Source organism: Falco biarmicus, chromosome 9, assembly GCF_023638135.1.
Source record: "Falco biarmicus isolate bFalBia1 chromosome 9, bFalBia1.pri, whole genome shotgun sequence".
Classification (NCBI taxonomy): domain Eukaryota; kingdom Metazoa; phylum Chordata; class Aves; order Falconiformes; family Falconidae; genus Falco; species Falco biarmicus.
The window spans coordinates 11272069-11292025 of NC_079296.1; the positions used below are offsets into that span (position 1 = coordinate 11272069).

At 42.6% G+C, this 19957-nt stretch overlaps 1 protein-coding gene across 1 annotated transcript in view; it reads left to right on the forward strand.

The window, feature by feature from the left end:
- PAPPA (pappalysin 1) overlaps positions 1 to 19957 on the forward strand; it is a 184554-nt gene that overhangs the window by 12721 nt on the left and 151876 nt on the right. Inside the window, exon 2 of the mRNA XM_056352475.1 lies at positions 13401 to 14469. Coding sequence (XP_056208450.1) covers positions 13401 to 14469 — 1069 coding nt within the window. The remainder of the gene's footprint in view (positions 1 to 13400; positions 14470 to 19957) is intronic.

Genomic DNA, 19957 nt, shown 5'->3' on the forward strand with positions numbered 1-19957 from the left:
TTAGATGTAAGAGCCTTGAAGTTTTAGATGTGTTACCAAAGGTGTCTGCTGCTGGCAGAACCTCCATACCTTAAACTGTGATGGTTTAAAATAGCCTTATCTGTTGCTTTTTGTTGAAAAAGCAGTTTCTCTTATTGTACAAATATTTTGTCTTATCTATAAGACTGTTCCAGTGTGGTCTCTCCACCTCCCACCCCAATGGGGGGGAAGACAATCAGAAGTGAACATTTTGTATTCCAGCATCAACAGAGTTTATCAGTGGTTGCACAATCACTTTGCCTGTGAAGAGATTAAATAAAGAATTGGGGCAGGGTGGTGGTGGAAATGGACCTGATTTATATTGGTGAGTATCCTCCAAGAATTCCAGGATAACTATCAACAGTTTCTCCTAGGAGGAAAGTTGAGCGAATCATTCTTGCCCTTTGAAGAGCTCTGAATTAATGAAGAGCAGAGTATCTTCTGCTCTTTGTGCTGGGAAAGACCAGAATTCCCCGAAGTCCCCTTGCTAGAGATGGCTTAATCAAACAGACTGTTTACATTCTATGTCTCACCAGAGGCAATGCTCAAACGGGGGTGGTCTTCAGCTATACGCTGTAATACTAGGGGTTTTTTTGTTTGTTTGTTTGTTTGTTTTAAACGTCAGCATAGCACCAGTTTTACTGGGAAATGGCTGTATCCAAACACCTGCAGGCTCCATGGAACAGGCCAGAAAGGGAAGCAACAGCAGCTGAATCACACAGAGGCAATATGGTACCGCCAGAGGTCTGTGTTCCTTCTCCAAAGCTTTCTAAAGGGTTGGAGTTTGGCATCAAAGGTGGGCCAGGAGCACTCATACTCATGGAGGAAGGCACCTGGCAGCATTAGGAGGCTGAGCACTGGACTAGACTTTTCCCTCTGCTTCAAGCGCTGATGGCAGAGGTAGAGAAGCAATGGCCTTTCTGCCCCAGCCATGTGTTTTGTCTTACACTGTGAAGGCCAAAGTGTTTTGGCAAACAAGAATGCACTAAATGAAATGGGAGCTATCTATTTCATAAGAGAGAGGGAAGAAGGAAACAAGATTAGGATAGCTCTTCCTACCATCCTACCATCTCCTGCCTCTCCCTTCCCTCAGAAGGAACGTCTCTTACACCTACATCAAGAAAACAACACTATTGCACATCTGTATGTCTGAAATTGACTATAAACCTTGAGTCAGGATCTAAACTTGTGTTCTGATACTTTTTTTAAAAAAAAAAATACTTTGGTATCTTCTGGAAGTGATGTATTTCCGCTCCCCATGCACAGGATCTTCTGTGCATCATTGAGGATGATGCACGTAAGTAGGCAATGTGGCCAACATTCTTCCAAACCCGAGCAATCCAACCAGCTGTTCTACAGGGATGTTATTTATTGAGAACTGTCAATGTGTTCAACACATGGTGTCCTTTGCACTAACAAACTCGCAGCTTGGCTTTTATGGGGTTTCTCTGACACTTGTCAAACACTGGTGACAGGGCAAGCTTGATGAGGCACTGGTTTTTACATGAAAATTATTATAGAAGGGCATTGCAACAAGATGTTCTGTAAGGAAAGGAGAGACGGAGACTAGTTGGCAGGAAGGAAAACAGAGGCAGTTGCAAAGGGTAGAGGTTTCTTTTTGGCTGGTGGTTTTGGGAAGAGAGTAGAGATTTCCTTCAGTGATAAATTAGAAGCTTTGGAGAAAGAAAGGGTGTTTGTTTCAGCAGTGATGAAACCGCTGTGTGAGAGAAGCCAGCTCCCTCTTCTGCCAGTTCAGGCTGCTTATTTTGTGGTGTAGTGGTTGGAGGTGCACAGGTTGTTCTGGGGTTTTAGTTGTTACTTTACAACTGCTCTGAGGTGTCTCCAGCTCTGCCCTCATCTGTGAAGGTGGGATAATGGTTCTCAGCAGCTATCAGATAGGTGCTTTTTGTAAGGATGAGGTAATATCATCAGAGCAGTACTTCGATCATGTATGATGCTGTAAATTGTAAATGCCACTCCATTGTACCAAAAAGAAGGAATGCTCATCCCAGAAGTCCCATTGCCCAGGGTTGTGCTAGGTCCCTGCAGTGCTTCACTGCTATGAAGAGAAGACTGAGATTGTGGAATGCCAAAGAGACAAAACGACAGAGGCATATCTTGCCAATCTCCTCCTTATCTATTTGTCCCATCTTTTTTCTCTTGACTTGTGTAAGCTCGTATTCATGAGTATCACAGGTATTTATTTTCCCCTACTGAAAAACAGAGCTGTTGTCTGAACAGTGTGACTCTGGCCACATTCCCTCCTATTCAGCACAATTTAGTCTTGGCTTTTTACTAGTTAATATTTTCTGTCAACAACCTGCAAGAAAACACAAAATCAGTCCTGATAAAATTTGCAGATGTTGCAGAGTTCAGGGAGTGGTAAACAATGACAAAAACAGGACTCTCATTTGGGTGTTTTCAAAAATTGAGAACATGCAAACAGCATGCATTAGAATAAAGCCAAATGTGAAGTCATACATATAGAAAGACAGGCGGCAAGTCATACATAATAGATGGGTGGTGGGGGAAGGGTCTTTCACCTGGATCTGCATGTGTAGGAGTAACTGCCTGTTGGAATAGATAAAGCGTGTAAATGTGAGCTGCCAATGTGTTGCTGTGGCCAAAGGTTTAGAGTCATCATTGGCTATGTAAACAAGGAAGCATTGAACAGGACTGGGGAGGTTGTGTTATCCTTGTCCTGACACTGGAGTAGCTGCTCCTGAAGTACTTTTCCTGGTTCTGGTGTCTACAGTTTCAGAAGGATGTTGTGTGACAGAGGGTTTGGAGGGAAAAAAATGAGCCATGACAATAATTATATGATTTGTAACAAGTCTTAAAGTATTTGCCTCAAGAAGATTAAGAGGTCACTTGATCATCATGATCTTTAAATATATGTTTGGGGAATATTAATCTGATAATTGGAGATTGGAAATATAATAATGGAGGATATGAGTAAATCCAGTGGATGCACATGGAGACTAAGCAACTTCAGAACAGTGAGAAAATATGGTATTTTAGCCTTGAGAGTAGTCAATCACTGAAAAAAACTTTTTGGTTAGAACAATGGGATACCTGGCACCAGAAATTTCACAGTAAAATTCAGTGTTTTTCCAAATTGCAAGGTCTTTAAAGAGAAGTCAATTCAGTTGTCACCCATGTGAGTGTCTCGAGTTCTTCTAACGTCAGATCATTCTGGGGTTTTCAGCTATAACTGCAAAAATAATTGAATCCCACTGTAACACACAGGTAGCACTAGGATGCTAATTTCAAATCTTCTGTTTTTCCAGTATTTCTATGGATTCTCCTTGACACTGGGAGGATATTCTAATCACCATATTTCCAGCTCTTTGTAGGGTTTCCTCGGGATCACTCTAGTTGAATTGTCAGGATCAGTTTCATATGATGTTAATCTTGGTTAGATTTTGTCACCTTTAACCAGAACAGTGTGCTGAGCAATGCCTTGACTTTTCTCCTTCAAAACAGTCCAGTGTGCTAGTCTGAAAACTATCAGAAAAACAGGACTAAAATCTTTTCTCATTGAAGGTAGTTGACTTCAATGAAGCCAAGAATTTAGCTGTAAAATACAAACTTTGGGGAGCAGAATCATGGTTTCCCTCTGGAAGCTGGAGCATTGACACTGTCAGAAGTGTGAAGCTAACACAGCAGACATCCCTTAAAAACAAAGAAGTGAGTAAAACGAACTAAGCCTGGGGTGACTTTTGCTTGTCACCTTCTTGCTGGGTGGTCTGTCTCACAGTCTCAGGGTAGAACAGAGGTCCAGAAGGGTATGCAGGCTATATGCTGAAATTACCTATTCCTGTGACTTTGGCTGAGTTGCAAACAAAAAATATAGACCAAAGACCTGTTGAAGGTAATGAGTGTTCTGAGACAGGATTTCAGTTCATTTGACCCACCCCCAGCTGGAGACCATTCCTCAAAATTCAAATTTAAGCCAAGTGCTCAAAATGCCCCAGTTTACTCCCTCAAACCCATGTGCACAAGTATATATAGGCCTATGCACAGAGAAAGCAGTACGTGTACATACTACTTTGCTAGTCTTCATTTCTTTGGTTCCAAATTTAACCAGAAGTGGAAGGGCTGAAATAACATATGAAAGGCTGGACATACGATACTTCCTGCTGCTCAGCTAAACACAAGAATTGCCAAAAATCTTCCAAGGTAGCTTGTTTCTTTTACATTTTTCTCCCAGATCTGCAGACTTGAGAAGGTCAATTACTTTTGAGAAGCATTTGACTTTGGCAATGCTTATGGAAAGCAAAGTAGAATTATGACCTTTTGGAGGTTTGCCCATCGTTGTCCCATCTTGTCCTTTAAGAACTAAAGGCTGAATTTTCAGCTACAGCCTTCAGTTTAACAGGTGTGAATTTGTTTCCGTACACTTCTAAGACATTGTGAGTGTCTGTCTGAGGATTTTCTTTTAGATGTCTATTTATTTGTGCTCACAGATCAAGTGATCACTGGTATTTGTAGAGCAGAAATACAGGCTCAGGTATTTCCAGAAGGAAAATCATAGCAAAACAAATGAAATTGGATTCAAACTGAGCAGAAAAATAGAGCTCTAAAATTATATACTTAGGTTAGTATGTGGTGACTACAGCCTATCTGGAATGCATACTCTAATAGTTATATCATGTTAGAGCAGCAGGTTTTTGCAGCAGGATGTTTCCTAGAAAGCAGAAATATCTCTGTGGTTTGTGTATGGGTTTGGAACTTGCATGCAAGTATGGAGCGGGGAATTTGAGGCATGAAATAGTCATGATTAGAGAAGGCCCGGCTCCCTTTCAAAAGCGACAGCAGAGAACAGGCACAATCAGCTGTGTTCTGCCTGCTGCTGTGGCATGCTGTTCTACGCACCGCATCGGAGACTTTTAAGGTTGCTTTTAAGGTTGGTAAATTCCTCAGTTGTTTCCATTAGTACAGGAAAGATGCAGTCATATGGGAAAGCCAGATGCAATAAGATATTTGAGTCTGGATAAGATCTAAGATATTTTTACAATAAGATATTTAATTCTCACAGAAGCAAAGACCTTGCATGGTATAAATCAGTGTAAAGGTGCTGGAACTACTCAGTTTTGCACTCACAAAATATCTGCCCAAGAATGTTATCAAAATCCAATTAAATAACTAGAACTGTTTCATGTGGAAATGCCCCTCAATTACAAAGACAAGTCTAAGCTATCATGATGTGATTTTTACAGTGTCCTCCCAGGGTGCCTTAGTTTGCATTCATGGAATTTTTTGTTTTTGTTTTGGTTTTGTAATAATGTGGATGTTGGCCATCTGTCTGATCCTGGAAAGGTTGTAAGGTTGTCCCCGCTCCCCAGGTCCTCTTCCCACTCCCTCATTGATCATAATGTTTGATTTAGGTGCCACTAGATTTCCTTCTTTGTTCTCTAGCCCTAACCTCCTCCCCACAAACACACGTGCATTGTGCAATGGTGTAAAAGCTCTTCTCTCTGCAGCTGGGAGCAGTAACTGCTCAGCTGGTTCCAGTGCTGCTGTAAAGGTCAGAGACAAGGGAATTCTAAAAGGCAAAACAAGCCGTGTTGTTGTCCCCCCTTCAATCCTGGCTGTGTATTTTGATGAGCATCACAAGCAGTCTCATACTAGACCTCCACTTCTCACCCCTCTGTCTTTCTGGCCATCGAGGGGGTTCCGTAGGGCAGCGCGTTGGGCATTTTTCCAGCACGACTACAGGCTTGGCCACTGCTACAGCTGATTGACTTGCAGTGCTTGTCAGGCACAAAGCACATTTTGAAAGGAAATGCCATATTGAACTCCTAGTGAGCTGATGGGTATTGTGTATGGTCATCTGATGGCACAGATGTGCCCCTAATAATCCTTCCAGGAGAGCGTTTCCTCCTGGGATGCTCTGGCCATCTGATCTGCTCTGAGGTATGCTGACCTGTCTTGACCCAGTTTATGATCAATTCTCTGTGCTGTTTTCTAAAAGGAGCCCAGAAATACCACTTTATCATTTAGATTGCCCGGAAGTTATGGGACTTACGTGTCTGTTCCTTCCATAGAAGATACCCTCTGTGTTTGCTCTCAAGCATTAACTCTTACAAAAGGGAGGAAAGTCACTCTGTGTTAGCATGCACAAGAGTAGATTTCTCTGTAGAGCTTTGATAGCTAATCAGTATTTGGCTAATAGCTCAGGGAGGAGGAGATGACGTGGAAGCAGAGGTGACGTTTGTTCTACCAAGCATGTTGCTGGGAACATCCATCTGTGTGTGCAGGGTGACCCTTCTGCCGGTGTGCTGTTGTGTTTACGTCCTTTTTTGTATGTTCATGTGTTGTTCCAGTTTTGTGTGTTGTGCACGTGTCAGTGAAAGATGGATTTTCACGCATGTGTCTCGATCCGTATCTCTGTGTTTTGCAAGATCTGCTTTTGAAGTGAGAATGATGTTAATGCTGGATTTCTCTAAAGGTGAATGCACTGCCTCAGCTACAATAGGATGGTTAATTCGTAACCTGGTTCTGCTGATCAGTTAGCATAGATAAGCTTGGCAGTTGAGAGGTGTGTTAAGGCCCTTTTGAGCCAAATCAACAAACTTATGGAGGGCTTTCCATTCCCTATATTTGAAGGACATCTGGGTCTTCATAAACACTAAACTCTGCTTTGTTGTCAGGGAGCCACACTAGAGTGTGTACAACTGGCAGCCACCACCCTGAATTCTTGTCCAAATCAAGCCTGATGCAAAGCCTCCCATGTTTACGGCACACACTGGTGATTCTCTGAAGGAACATGCTGATGGCTGCAGAGTTTATGACTTGAAGTAGTATCCAAATGAAGCCTGCCTGTACTATCTTAATACTGTCCCTATATCTGCATGTGTTATCATCATCCCTAAAAACATGGACACATACTGGTTTTCCAAGCTTCAACCAAATATATTCAGTTGTTTCAGAGAACAAGGCAGGAGAAATAAATTGTTTCATAGATATTATAAAATCCTTACCCTTGTTCTCTGGAATGTTCCCATGGTCCCAGACTTTATAGCAGGGACTGCAGTTTGACCCTTGTAAAGGATGTGCTTTTTGCTATCCATCTAAAAGCCCGCCTAAACCTAGTTATTAGATCATAAACAGCCACAGTTTGTTAACCAAGTACCAGTCTCCACTGGTTCTGCAGCTTTATTGTGAAATGCTTAAAAAGATCTAGATAAGCCAACCTTCCCACTAATACTTGTTTACACTGATACTGTATACGAAGGAGCCCTTGCGAGAGCAATACCCGGTCCAAGAATGACCCTGTTACAATATGGCAAGGACTGAAGCTCGCTTCTCTGTGCCATCTGGTTATGCAGTGTTGTGTGTTCACTTACACCTCAAAATCCTCACAATCTAATAATTTCTCACTAACCCCAGCCTACCAGATCTGTTTGCAGTAAGCTCTTATATACTCTTAGCGGGTATATTCTCACAATAGGTCAGTGAAGTGTCACTAATATGATTGTCCATGCCAGCGGCTGCTCTGTTGCAGCCTACATGATTTTGTTATCAGAAGGGAAGGATTTATGTAATGTTCATAACTAACCAGCCACTACAAATTCATGTTTTGCTGTTTTATCCCTTGTTGTCTCCCTGTTTTCAGGCTTCAAGGTATCTCATTGAGCATATGAGTGACTGGGAATTTGAGAAACAGTACAGAATATATGCTTAATTTAATGCTAAATGGCAAGGATATAAAGATTTTGATATTTTAAAGAGCCTTAGGCCAAATTCTCAATGTTACAAAGCATAGCTGTATTAAACTCCACATTTCTACATGAAGATCTTGTCTTTCACGGCAAAACAAAAAGAACTCCATCCTTCTGTCTCAGATCTGAATTCTATCGCATAGCTTGTAAACGATACTATCTGGTGTGAATTCAGCTAGATTGATAGCAGCAGCAGCAAACATCCCCTTTTTGCTCGCTTAAGTAGTACATTGCCACCTGAGCAAGTCTCAGGTGGTTTGCTTGAGCCACTCCTCGTCTCAGGGGGCGACCTCAGGAGGACTCTTAGCTGTGTTGGAAATGGTATAGACAGAGATGTTGCCTTAAGTACTCTGGACTTTGAATTATTTAACTATTGTAGAAGGAAGTGGGGGTTGCAGGAAGCATGGCAAAGGAAAGGAGAGATTATTTCTCCCCTCTATATTGGGTTCAACATCATACCATGAAATACCCAGTGCAGAACTCAAGAACTGCTCCAGTGGATCTTCACTGACTTATCCAATTGCATGGAACATGGGGATACTTAACCCAAATCTGTCGGTTTTAATTATTTTCCTCTGGACAGATAAAAGCTTTCTATAGGTTCCTGTAGAATATTTGCTCTTTCAAGCGTTCCTCTGTGCTTTGATACTAAACGATTAAAGCATGCTAAAGAAAAAAACAGCCCCAACCTTTAGCTCCCTGTTCTTGGGCCCCCTGACTGCAGCTTTGATTGTTGACCTAAATTCCCCTTTCATAACTGAGTCCTGTCACCTCTGGTTGGAGTCTCCCAGCAAAACAGGCACAGCCAACTTTCAGAAGTGCAGGGCACTGTTTTCTGTTCTGCCTTGCACGGCTGTGACGGGCTCCGCAGCACACCTGATGTGTTCAAAGTCAAACTGACCTCCTTCTTCCCCTTCCCCCAGCCTCTTGGCTGCTGGAAAGGAAAGCATAACAAGTCTTTTTTTTTTTTTTTTTTTTTTTTTTGCTACCCGTTGCTCAGCAAAGTGGGGAAGATTGCTGTTAGCAAGATGCAAGAAACAGCACTGAAGTGAGGGAGGAAGGCCTGGAGTCTGTTATTGATAATATTAAAGTGGATTACAGCAGCTTGCATGGGCGACTTCGGCCTCTCCTCTTTCAAACTCTGCCCACAGAGTGCTACTTATGGCTCCAGCAGCCACAGCCTCTAGCTGTCAGTTCCCGTTTCTCTGTGGCTGCTGCTGATAAACATCTGCTCCAATCTCGGCATCACAAGCTTGGTTACAGCAATGCCTCGTGTCCTCACCCAGGACTTTCTTCCAGGAGTTCAGCCGCTGATACTACTGTGCTCGTGCTGCCAAATCCTGTCCAGCGCGCAGGGCCCCTGTGAAGATGTGGCTCTTTTTAAGTCCCCAGCAAAGTTCTGAAAACAAACTGGGTTATAAATCATGCAGTGGCCTTGGTTAGGGCCTCCTGGAGGAGGTCAGATGGACAGTTGTGTGCTGGACCAGCTGTGGGTCAGTAGCCAGAGAACTGAGATTTCACTTGTAAAAAAAAAGGAGAGACTCTATTTCTGGTTTTCCATGTTTGGCTTTTGGCTTTAAGCCTTTGGATTTTAATTTTCCAGCTTTCCCCACTCTTTTGATGCCTAGGAATTTACTTTTCCTATATGGGACAAACATGGGACTGGAAGGAGCCTCGTGGGCCATTGAAGTCTGTCTCTGACCAAGCATACAGGAATGTGGCATCTTGCTCTGTTCGTGCACCACTCCAAAGTTGTCTGCAAAGTGACTCATTCCTTTGTGGGGAAGGAAGGTTACCAGTGCCTCTTACTGGAAAGCTGAACTAGCTCCTTGGGCTTCAGGAACACGAGCTTTAGAAGGGAAAAACCCATCCAGACTAGGGAGTTAGAGGGGCTGTCAGTATTCTTCTCAGCTTTAGCTCCATCCCTTTCTAGCAACTCAGGGCAAGCAGAAGTGAGGAAAACTGTTTGCTGCTGTATGAAACGTGTACATATTTTTTTAATCTAATTGCTGTGGGGAAAACAAACATCAGTTTTATTTCGCACCATTTCTTGGCTCAGAAACTGCAGGCGTTTTTGCCAAATTGTGGTTTTTCAGTCATTGGCTTGAGTCTCATTTACCATGAGGCCTCTTTACACCACTTTTGGTTTGTAAAGGGATATTAAGTAGCTAAAAATGTCCCTTACCACATTATTGTAAAGAATTCTCAGTGTAAATGAGACTCTAAACTCTGTATGTTTTTCATGTAAATGTTGGTTGTGGTCACAGCTGAATTTTGAAATTCGGAGTGTCAACCATTGTGAGGGGTGATTTTGCTCAAAACCAGCCTTGCTTGGGGTAAAAGAGGCCTCCTCTTGTTTAAAATGTTCTTAATTATGTCTAAGAAATAACTCATGGCTATGGAACCTTTTACTAAATTGAAATAAATTGTGAAAACATCAAATTATTCAGTTTTCAGAAGTTCTGGCAATTATTTCACATGTCCCTCTTCCAATGGCTTTACCCTTATTAGTTGTCACAGAAGAAGTAATAAATTCTTTTATTATGACATCCAAAGTCCCAGCTGAAATTAGTTTCATTGTGCTGGGGACAAAACGGAAAAGTGACACTCCCATAGCCGGAGGGTTCTTAGTCTAAAGCCAAAGTGAGTGAAGGATTGGGAAAGTAAGTACCGCGTACAAGCAAAAGAAGGTCATAAATAAGCAGTGCAACTTGCAAGTTATAGGGAGTGTGGGTTTCTTATCCCTTTTCTTACTCTTTCCTTTCTCTTAAGAATAAAACAACTTGTGCTGCTGAAGGGATTCTGTTCAATCCATCTTTTCATCAAGAGTTGGATATCTATAATAGTAAAAGTTTGAGAAAAGAATACTGTGTGTGGCGTATGGATTCAGTAGTGACCTTTGCCCTAAACTAGCAAATGTAAGGAACTGGAATAGTAGACTGTTTTAGTTGAGCAGCTTTCATACTGGCGTGTTCCGTGGTGTCCCTATTGTCACTCGTTTTTTTTTCTTGTTCTGCCCTCCTTTGGCTCCCTGTAAATCTTGAATTGATGGCAGCTGTTTGAGCCAAACTCAAGACACGTTGCATCACATCAGGGTTTAAATGCTCAAAGGCAAGGGAGGATTGCTACTATTTTGTAGTATTCCTCCAGCAGCTCCATCTGTTCAGCTGAGGTCAATCACTAGCATCACGCAGCACTTCAGAGAGAGAGGAAGATGTTCTTTAAAGCTGGCTAGGAAACTGAATTTCCATTCCACGATTTATCAGTTCTTTGAGCGAATATTTCCAGCCCTGGTCAGTACAAAAAGCCAAAAACCTTGACCTTAAAGACTGCATGGTGGACTTCCCCAGAGCTGGAGAACCCAGAAGCCTGTGCCAGGATTTCCAGCCATCCATCCAACAGCAGGGATCTTGGATGCCTTAAGAAACAGGTGGAGCAGCTATTGTGTGTGCAGCTGCCCTGTCATCTGCAGGCCTGGAGAATTCAGTCGGCAAAGGTGGCAGGAGATGGTGGGGAACATGGCTGGGATGGGTTGACCTTCTGTGCTTGCAGTCAGAGCAGCTGAAGCTGTCCCCGGGCTTCTCCTGGCACGTTAAGGACCCGCAGCTTCTCAGAGAGGTTTGTTGGGACTAGCCCATTTCTGCATCACTTCTTCTGCTCTCGTGTTGGCATTTCTTGGCAGGCAAGGGCTCTCTTACAAAATGTCTGACCAGCTCTAATGGTTTTATTACAATAAGTTGAGATTTTTATAGCTTTTTTTTTTTTCTTTTAATGACTTATTTGGAAGAGGGACTTGCCTTGCCAGCTGTCTTCTTGTTCATTGCAGTATTATCCACCCAATATTGTTGGACAATACTTTCTTTTGAGATTCATAAAAATGCAGATTTTTATGGGTTCTCATACATCTGAAAATGAATGCTTTGTAAAAGTATTTATCCCATAAAGAAAAATTTAAAAATGCTTAAAAAACAGATTCCAGAAGGTCATTGGTAGCTTTGGCTTTCATATCACAAATTTCTCGGGTAAACATCCATCCCAGCAAATGTCTTTTTTTTTTTTGTTTTTTCCCTGGCATATTTGTTTTTTCCTTGCCTGGTTCTCCTCCTCTCCTTTCTTGTGATCAGAAGTAGCAGTATAAACTAGAAGCTGGTCTCGAAAAGGTTTTGAACCGAGTGCACCCTACAGATGAATAAACACATTACCTTCCGAACCCTGGGATCTCTCTTCCAAAGGAAACAGGAAAAGGGGGAGCTCAGAGTCCTTAGCAAAATACCAGTGTGCAGAAAAAAGGCCTGTTTAAATTTTTTTTTTACTTTCCCATCAGAAGATTTTTTTTTTTTTTTTACAGAGGTAGGAGCAGGAGAGGGGAAGGGTGTGAGGAGAGGGGGGAAGGTGGGTGCTGGGAGAGGGGAGGAAAAATACAGTGAATGCTCCTGTAACCTTTGCTCTGTTGATACTAGACAAGACTGCACTGTTAATGAGTGATTGTTAACAGATGGCTGTTGAGCAACTTAGTCAGAAGCAGAAGATGTTATTTGGTTGTAGTGCTGGGAGGGTTAGGGTGCAGGGGTGAGGTAAGGGGATATTTAGTCTTTTCATGAGGACTCTACTGTCAGAGATTTATGATTTTCTTGTAGGCTTTTGGAAGTGCGGGCTTGGGGGAAGGATTGTTTTCTATATGCTGATAGTAGAAAAGCCGTGTGGTGCTGAAGGCTCTAACGATTAGTTTTTCATTTGAGGGGTGCCCCTGCAGCCCTTGGCCTTTGAGAACTGAAAGATGGAAATGTCTTTACCTTGCCAAACCTCATGACCCAGACTGAGAAGGAGTGGGCTCTTCCCACCACACAGAGCTGTCTGAAGACTGGCTGGGAGCGGTTTAGGTGTGATCCACGCTTTGCCTGTGGGAGACATCATTAGTGTGTATTCCCTGCAGTGCACCAAATTGTTAATAAGTGCGTGTGAGAGGGGGCAGGAATCTTTTTGAGTGTGCGAGTCCATCTGTGCATGTTTCTTGCCCTTTTCTGGTGGGATATATACCTTGTTCAGCACATCCAGCATACCAACATATGCCATGTCCTCACCAGTTTTTAATAGGTATGGATTTGAAGGTAGCCTGGACACATCCTGTTCACTCTCTGTAGGATGTGGGTGCTGGAACCTATCAAGATTATTGCAGCTGCTGAGTGTTTCTCAGACTGTGCAGTACTTAGATTTTATACTTCATCTTTCTCTGGACATTTTGAGATACAGTGTTCAGGGGTATGAATATGAGTGAGACCAACAAGGATTGCTTCTCAAGAGTTGTTCTTATATTCAGCCAACGATGTATGGCTTGGGTGAAGGTAAGAACCAAATGCTCAGTACAACATTTTGCTAATAGGAAGTTGCAAAAGATTTTCGGTCTTTGGTCAGGAAAGGGACATTAGGACATTAGGACACGCCACTGGCAAATCTTGACCTTTAATAGCAAGTTTTAAGATAACCTCCCACAATCATGCACTAAATGATTTAATGTCTTTCTTGTACACGTAACTTTCTAACGTATGTAGGTGAGTGTGTATATATGTGTATAGATATATATTAATGTAATTTAAAGACTATTTTCTTTATTCTGTCATACTTATTTATTCATATTTCTTTTCTGGGGGCACATAGGACTATATGACAAATGTTCTTACACCTCCCGTGACCGAGGATGGGTCCTGGGGATTAACACCGTCAGTGACCAGGGGAATAGAGACCCCCGCTATTTCTTCTCTCTGAAGACGGACCGTGCTCGCAAAGTAACCACCATTGCAGCACATCGCAGCTACCTCCCCAACCAGTGGGTGCATCTGGCTGCCACGTATGATGGGCACCTGATGAAACTCTATGTGAATGGTGCCCAGGTGGCCACAAGTGGAGAGCAAGTGGGCAGCATCTTCAGTCTTCTGACCTTGAAGTGCAAGGTGCTCATGGTTGGAGGAAATGCCCTGAACCAGAACTATCGGGGTTACGTAGAGCACTTCAGCCTCTGGAGGACAGCCAGGTCTCAGAAGGAGATCTTGCTGGACATGGGCCAGGCAATTCACAGACAAGACACGCCTCTACCTCAGCTAGTTCTTCAAGACAGTTTACTGAATGTGAAAAACACCTGGTCTCCCATGAAGGATGGCAGCAGCCCTCAGAGCAAGTTCAGCTATCATCATGGCTATTTGCTGGATACCAGCCTAGACCCTCCTCTCTGCGGACAGACAGTCTGTGACAACACGGATGTAATCGCCAGCTACAACAAGCTCCCCAGCTTCCGCCGCAACAAAATTGTTCGCTACCGTGTGGTAAATCTCTATGACGACAAGCACCAGAACCCCACCGTCAGCTGGCAGCAGATTGAGTTCCAGCATCAGCATTTAAATGAAGCTTTCAGCCGCTACAATATCACCTGGGAGCTGGAGGTGCTGGAGGTAAAGAACTCTTCCCTTCGACACCGACTCATCCTGGCCAACTGTGATATCAGCAAGATCGGGGACGAGAACTGTGATCCTGAGTGCAACCACACCTTGACTGGGTACGATGGCGGAGACTGCCGACACATACGCCACACACTCTTCAACAAGAAGAAGCAGAATGGTGTGTGTGACATGGATTGTAATTACGAGAGGTACAACTTTGATGGCGGGGAATGCTGTAACCCAGAGATAACAGAAGTCACCAAGACGTGCTTTGACCCCTATTCTCCTTACAGGTAGGCAATTTCTTAAACAAGCTTGTTATGATTGTATTAATGCATACCTGTCTAGTTATTGATCAGCCTTCTGGCTGTTGAGCCCTTGTGTTGTTGCTATTATGGGCTTTGGAGTTTGTAATTAATTTATTTTGTCCTTAGTATTTGGCTCATGTTACAGTTACCCAGATGCAATCTCAGTAATGGCCTCAACAGCCTCATACCATTGAATTGGTATTCTCCATCTAGGCTAATAAAGACCAAAGTGGCCAACTTTGGGAGACCCATTAGTTGTTGGTAATGAGCAGTGTATTGTAGCATTGCACAGTTTTTATTCTAACCACAGAGTCTTAGGAGTGGGGATTGGATGTCATAGAAACTCATACGTATTTGGAGAGAGAACCACCCTTCAGGCATGGAACAGAACATAAACACTCTTAGGCAGACTTTAATTCTGTAGGAATTCTTTGAAGGTAGGTAGGTTATTCTATATGCTTAATGCTATGAGCTTTCTGTAAGCACTGCTGCAGACGGGCAGCTGAGTCCGTGGGTTATGAGCAGGGAGGTGGGTACCAGGTTCCTGGAAGTGCTGTTGTACACATTGGGTGCATAATTTAACTCTTCTGCACCCCTTCATACATATATATATATATATATATATAAAAAAAAAAATGGGGCTGAAGCCATTTATTGCAAATGGCAGAGAAACCTTCTGTGGGTGGATGAGAGTTTACGAAATCCTGAGATCCGCAGCTAAAGGCTTCCTTGTGTTGTAGTGTGAAGAGTGGCACCCTTGAATAACTTGCATCACTGGAGTACCATATACCTGCAATTACTTCAGTTTGGTTTTGGTCATCTTCAGATGCGCGTTAGTATGTTTAAGTAAAAGGTGTTCCCTGTGAATGAGTTTGAAATATAAACACACAGAAGATGAAGGTTAAAGCTGAAATTCTGTTGTCTGTATCCCATGTTACAGTTTTTTTAGGGCAGTTCATGGAGTCATGGGGGAAAACCTCTAGATGGTCAGAACACCCTGTGTTGTCAACACTAAGGTTCAGGTTAAGAAGGAAACTATGAGCTGTTCTGGAGTCCCTTCCATTATAGCAATTTAGGCTATATTTGTAACTTCCTTAGTAGAGAGAAGTTTTTAAACAAAATTATCAGCTCTACTGGAGCTTTAAATACACATAATTAAGCTGCAAAGAAATGCTTCCTTTCCATTTTTTTTTAAACTCCAGTGAGGTTGTTTTTGAAAAAATCCTTATAGCTCAGCTTGACTTCAGCCAGTTACCAGTGAACAAACCTCAAATGAGAAAATACTTTAAATACTGGTGATTGAAAATATCGAAAGGAATAATACCAATCTTTTAATAATGTTCAACTGGAGAGGAACACAACTAAGCAAATATCATCAAAGGCATAATGCAAATTGGATTGTTTTAACACAGTAGTTCTGAGAACTCGAGGTGTTAGTTATAACAGCTATGACAATTTTTAGAAAAATACTTTATTTTTAATCTGATAGTACCCTTTTATCACTTGTTCTGTGACCAACATAATACCCATACAAAATGAAACAAGAATAGCCTTGTAAATTTTAGCTGACAGATTTAAGCTTGTGCCTTAATGTTGTTCTGATGTACAGAGATGTTTCTATTTCAAATAAAGTCTTTTTGCTGCACAGATTGTACTTGCACAAACCCGAGCAATAAATTTACTTCTAAAATCTGAAGTTACCTCAACACAGCAGAGTTGCTTTTCCTATGTCGTTGTGTGTTCCTATTGGAGACAACCACCTTTCTGAACCTGTCTGAAAGATTTGTATTTCACCGCATTGAGCTCACAAATCTTCTATATGTTCATTGAGGTGGTTCCAGAAGGAGCAGCCCCTCCTCTTGACTGACACGCTGAAGTCAGTGAGGGAGGCCTGAAGGTCTTCTTCCACAGTGTAGAGCCTGAGAATATCCATGGATCCTCCAAATATTTTTTCGCAACAGTTAGCTTTTGTTTATTTGTCTTTGCACAGACATTGTAAGGCAGCATTTATCATTGGCAATGAAACCAAGAAGGGAGTAGAAGACACTCCATCTCTCTGGAGCCTTTATTTGGTGGCTGATGTGCTTAGGCTAAGCTCATGCCCACCACTATGATGGGTGTTTGCACTCAGTGTGGCAAAATAGAGCAATTAGCTCTGTGGACTTATTAATGAGCTTTGTAAAGCTGAACACTGAGTATTTAGGCTAACAAATACAGGTTTAGGACAGTGGCTTTGGCAGCAAAGCCTTCATTGACTAAAAGGCTGAAGATTCAAACCCTATGTTTGGCTTTGGTATTGCCCTCAGCATTGTCCCCTGAGAGAGGTTTCCATGCCAGCTAGTGACTCAGTCAAAATCTGTGACTCAGTTGGCACCATCTGGGCCCATTTTGCATCACCAGCCCCTCTTGTCATCACTTTCATTGGCAAAGAGTCCTCAGTCCTCTCTAGTGCAGGCCTTGCACCACATCAATGAAGACATCTCCACAGCCACCGACAACTCACATCTAATTCCAGGTATTTCCTCTGCCAAAGTTCAGTTTAACAATAGTAGAAGAAAAGGAAAAGAGCCTTCAGTCTGGTGAGGAAAGGAGGGGGAAAAAGATGCAGTGGGATCAATAAAAAGTTTCCTGAGCTTTGGGCTGTAAAGACTTCACAGTCTTCCTTAGTACTGGGGGGGCCTTCAGATGCTACTGGCTTTTGTTCCTCTGCATCCTTAGTGTCAGCAGTTGTAGCCAGCTGTTCACCATGCAGAGTTTATTCCTGAAATACTTTAGTCCTTTGGAACCAACCAAAAAATTCTAATGCTTGATTAATGTTCTTATAAACAGGAACCCTCTTCAGTGCCTCTTCGTCCCTAAAAAAGATGTATCCATTTCCAGTCACTCCCCTTCTTCTGACTGTCTCAGTCCCAGTCTACCAGGCCTGGGACTGTCCATCCTGGGACAAAGTTACTATGAGTCTTGTCACAAAAAGCTCTGTGGATGCTTCTCGGCTAAGTGCAACCACAGATGAGATATCACTGAAACAATTTCAAGACACCTCAGATCTGATTTATAAATTTCTTGTGATCCTTTTGGCACCTTGGGCAAAGTGCTCCAGTACTTTGATGGTGTCCTTCAGCCACCTTTGTGGTGCAGCTATGGGGATCTTAGAGCTGCTCCCAACAGCCGAACTGGTTTTGCTGGTTTTTGGTTTATTTCCAACCTCTCTTTCTCTTCTGGAACCTCCTCAAAAATATTTTTCTCCAAAGAGCTGAGATTCTGTGCCATAGTCAGGTAACAAGGATGGTGGAGCATGAAGATTTAAGTACAGTGACATATCCATAAAGAAGTTTGCCAGAGGGACAGTTCAGAGGGACAGCACTGATAGATGGGAACTCTGCTCTTAGAGCTGCTCAGCAGAAAAGCTGTAAACATTGTCGTACCATCTCTCCTCTTTTTTAATAGCCTACAGGGAAAAAACAAAAGACTGGTTATCATTAGCCACACAGCAGGCTTTATCCAAGAATATGTGCCTCACTTCTTTTTATTAATTTTTTGAGTGGGACAAAATTTATTTAGTCCCTGCACAAGATTTGCAATTATTGTGCAGCTTTTCTTTATTTCTGCAATTCTGGGAAATTAGAACATGCTAAGGTCATACAGTCTGTCCCAATATAAAGGGAAGAAGCAAGGATAACCACTCTTGCCAGAAAGACACATTCCTTGTGTTATTTGGGATACTGTTGGTTACAAAATAGGGAGGACTTTGAGCTCATGACACCTACCATGGCTCCTTTTCAAAAAACTTGAAACAAACAGCAAGGGATCATAGGAAATCATGCTCTGTATGTGCCATTTGATGTGGCAAATTCTTGCACCATCCTATGGTTAACTGAGCTGTTGCTTTTATGTAATATTGGGCTTGCACATCAGGCTTCACCACAGGATCGCATGGACAGATAAGAAAGCATTCCCGTTGATGCTGCCTTAGGAAAAGGCTGATGAAATTCCTGAAACAGTAAAGACTACTGGAGTGTCTTCAAACACCCTCGATTCATACAATCTACTGTGAATACTTGCTGGAAATCCCCTCAGAATAACTGACCCTGGGGACTGGCTTTCTCAACATCCACATGTGTGCTCTGAAGGCTCCCACAAACCTTCAGTTCTGCCTAAACAAGAGGCAGGGATGAGCTGTACAACTCCAGAGCCTCTTTGCAGCACCTGCCTGCAGGCTCGGGGTGACACTGAAGCAAAGAACTGAGGCCCAGTGCCCTGCTGATCCAACCCTTTTCCATGGCCTTTTTCAACATTCGTGCAGTTCAGCACAGCTTAGCGTTGCATCACATCAGTTCACTCAAGATTAAGGGCATCAGCACATTCCAGGCACGTGTAAATTGGACTCTGAATACACATTTGAACAATCTGTAGGAATCTCCATAGTGGTTTCAAAAAGCAATGGGTACGGCAGAGCCTTGTATGAAAAGCACACTGTGCTAGACCATACGGACCCCAGCAGTACCAGCTGGAGGTGGCTAATTCACAGCCAAGTCAGCCCTGTCGAGGTAACCGAGCTGTGGCTACACTTCAGGGCTCCTTCATGGAGTTTCAAATCAGATCAGCCTCTGATCGTTTTTTTTTCCTTCTTTTCCACTGGAAAACTTTTCATGAGGCTTCTTTGCAAAATATGGTCAACTTGCTCTGGAGGAGGGAGGCATACTTAATGTCCTTTTCTAGGAGCTAGAAGAGTTGTAAGAAATATTCCTTGATTCTCAATAAAGGACTAATTTCCACTTAATCCTAAACACTAAAAAGAACAGAAGAAATTCATCAAAGCTCTTCGATTCAGGAAGTTTGAGAACTTAATCCCCTGCCTCAAAGAGATCATTGTGCAACTCTTGACATCAAGGATTCCTGCATTCTCACAGGTATCAGACAGACATATAGCAAATACCTGATTTTTTGTCAAGGGGTTTGACATTAGATGTCCAGTTCTCTAATTTCCAGCCCCAGGGCTGTTTAGAAGGTGGAGAGGTAACATTCTAAAGGACAGAGATGCTGTGGTAGTTGTCACCGAAAAGCCAAGTCCCAAAAGGAAACCCTCTATTCTCTCTGTTTATTCTGTCCTTTATTCCAGATGTCAGGGATGTTAATCGGCTGCGAGGGGATGCATCTGCCCCCATGCTAGCAACTGACATCTATAAGTCTACTATTGAATTCTGATATAGACAGGGCTTCAGTACTAAAGAAACTATTTCTACATATATGATCGCACACCCTCAAAATAGTAGGAGTTTGCTTGATTTAGCTTGACCCACAGTCATCTTTTCCAACAGTTTTTCAGAGAAACATTTTTTCCCCAAGACTCATAGGACTCATGGCTTCATTCATGGACATTATCCATTATGTAAAAAGATCACTGTCTGGTCAAACTGCAGGATGCTTGGAATGAAGACAGCCTATAAAATCTATGGAGTAAACTATCAGAGAT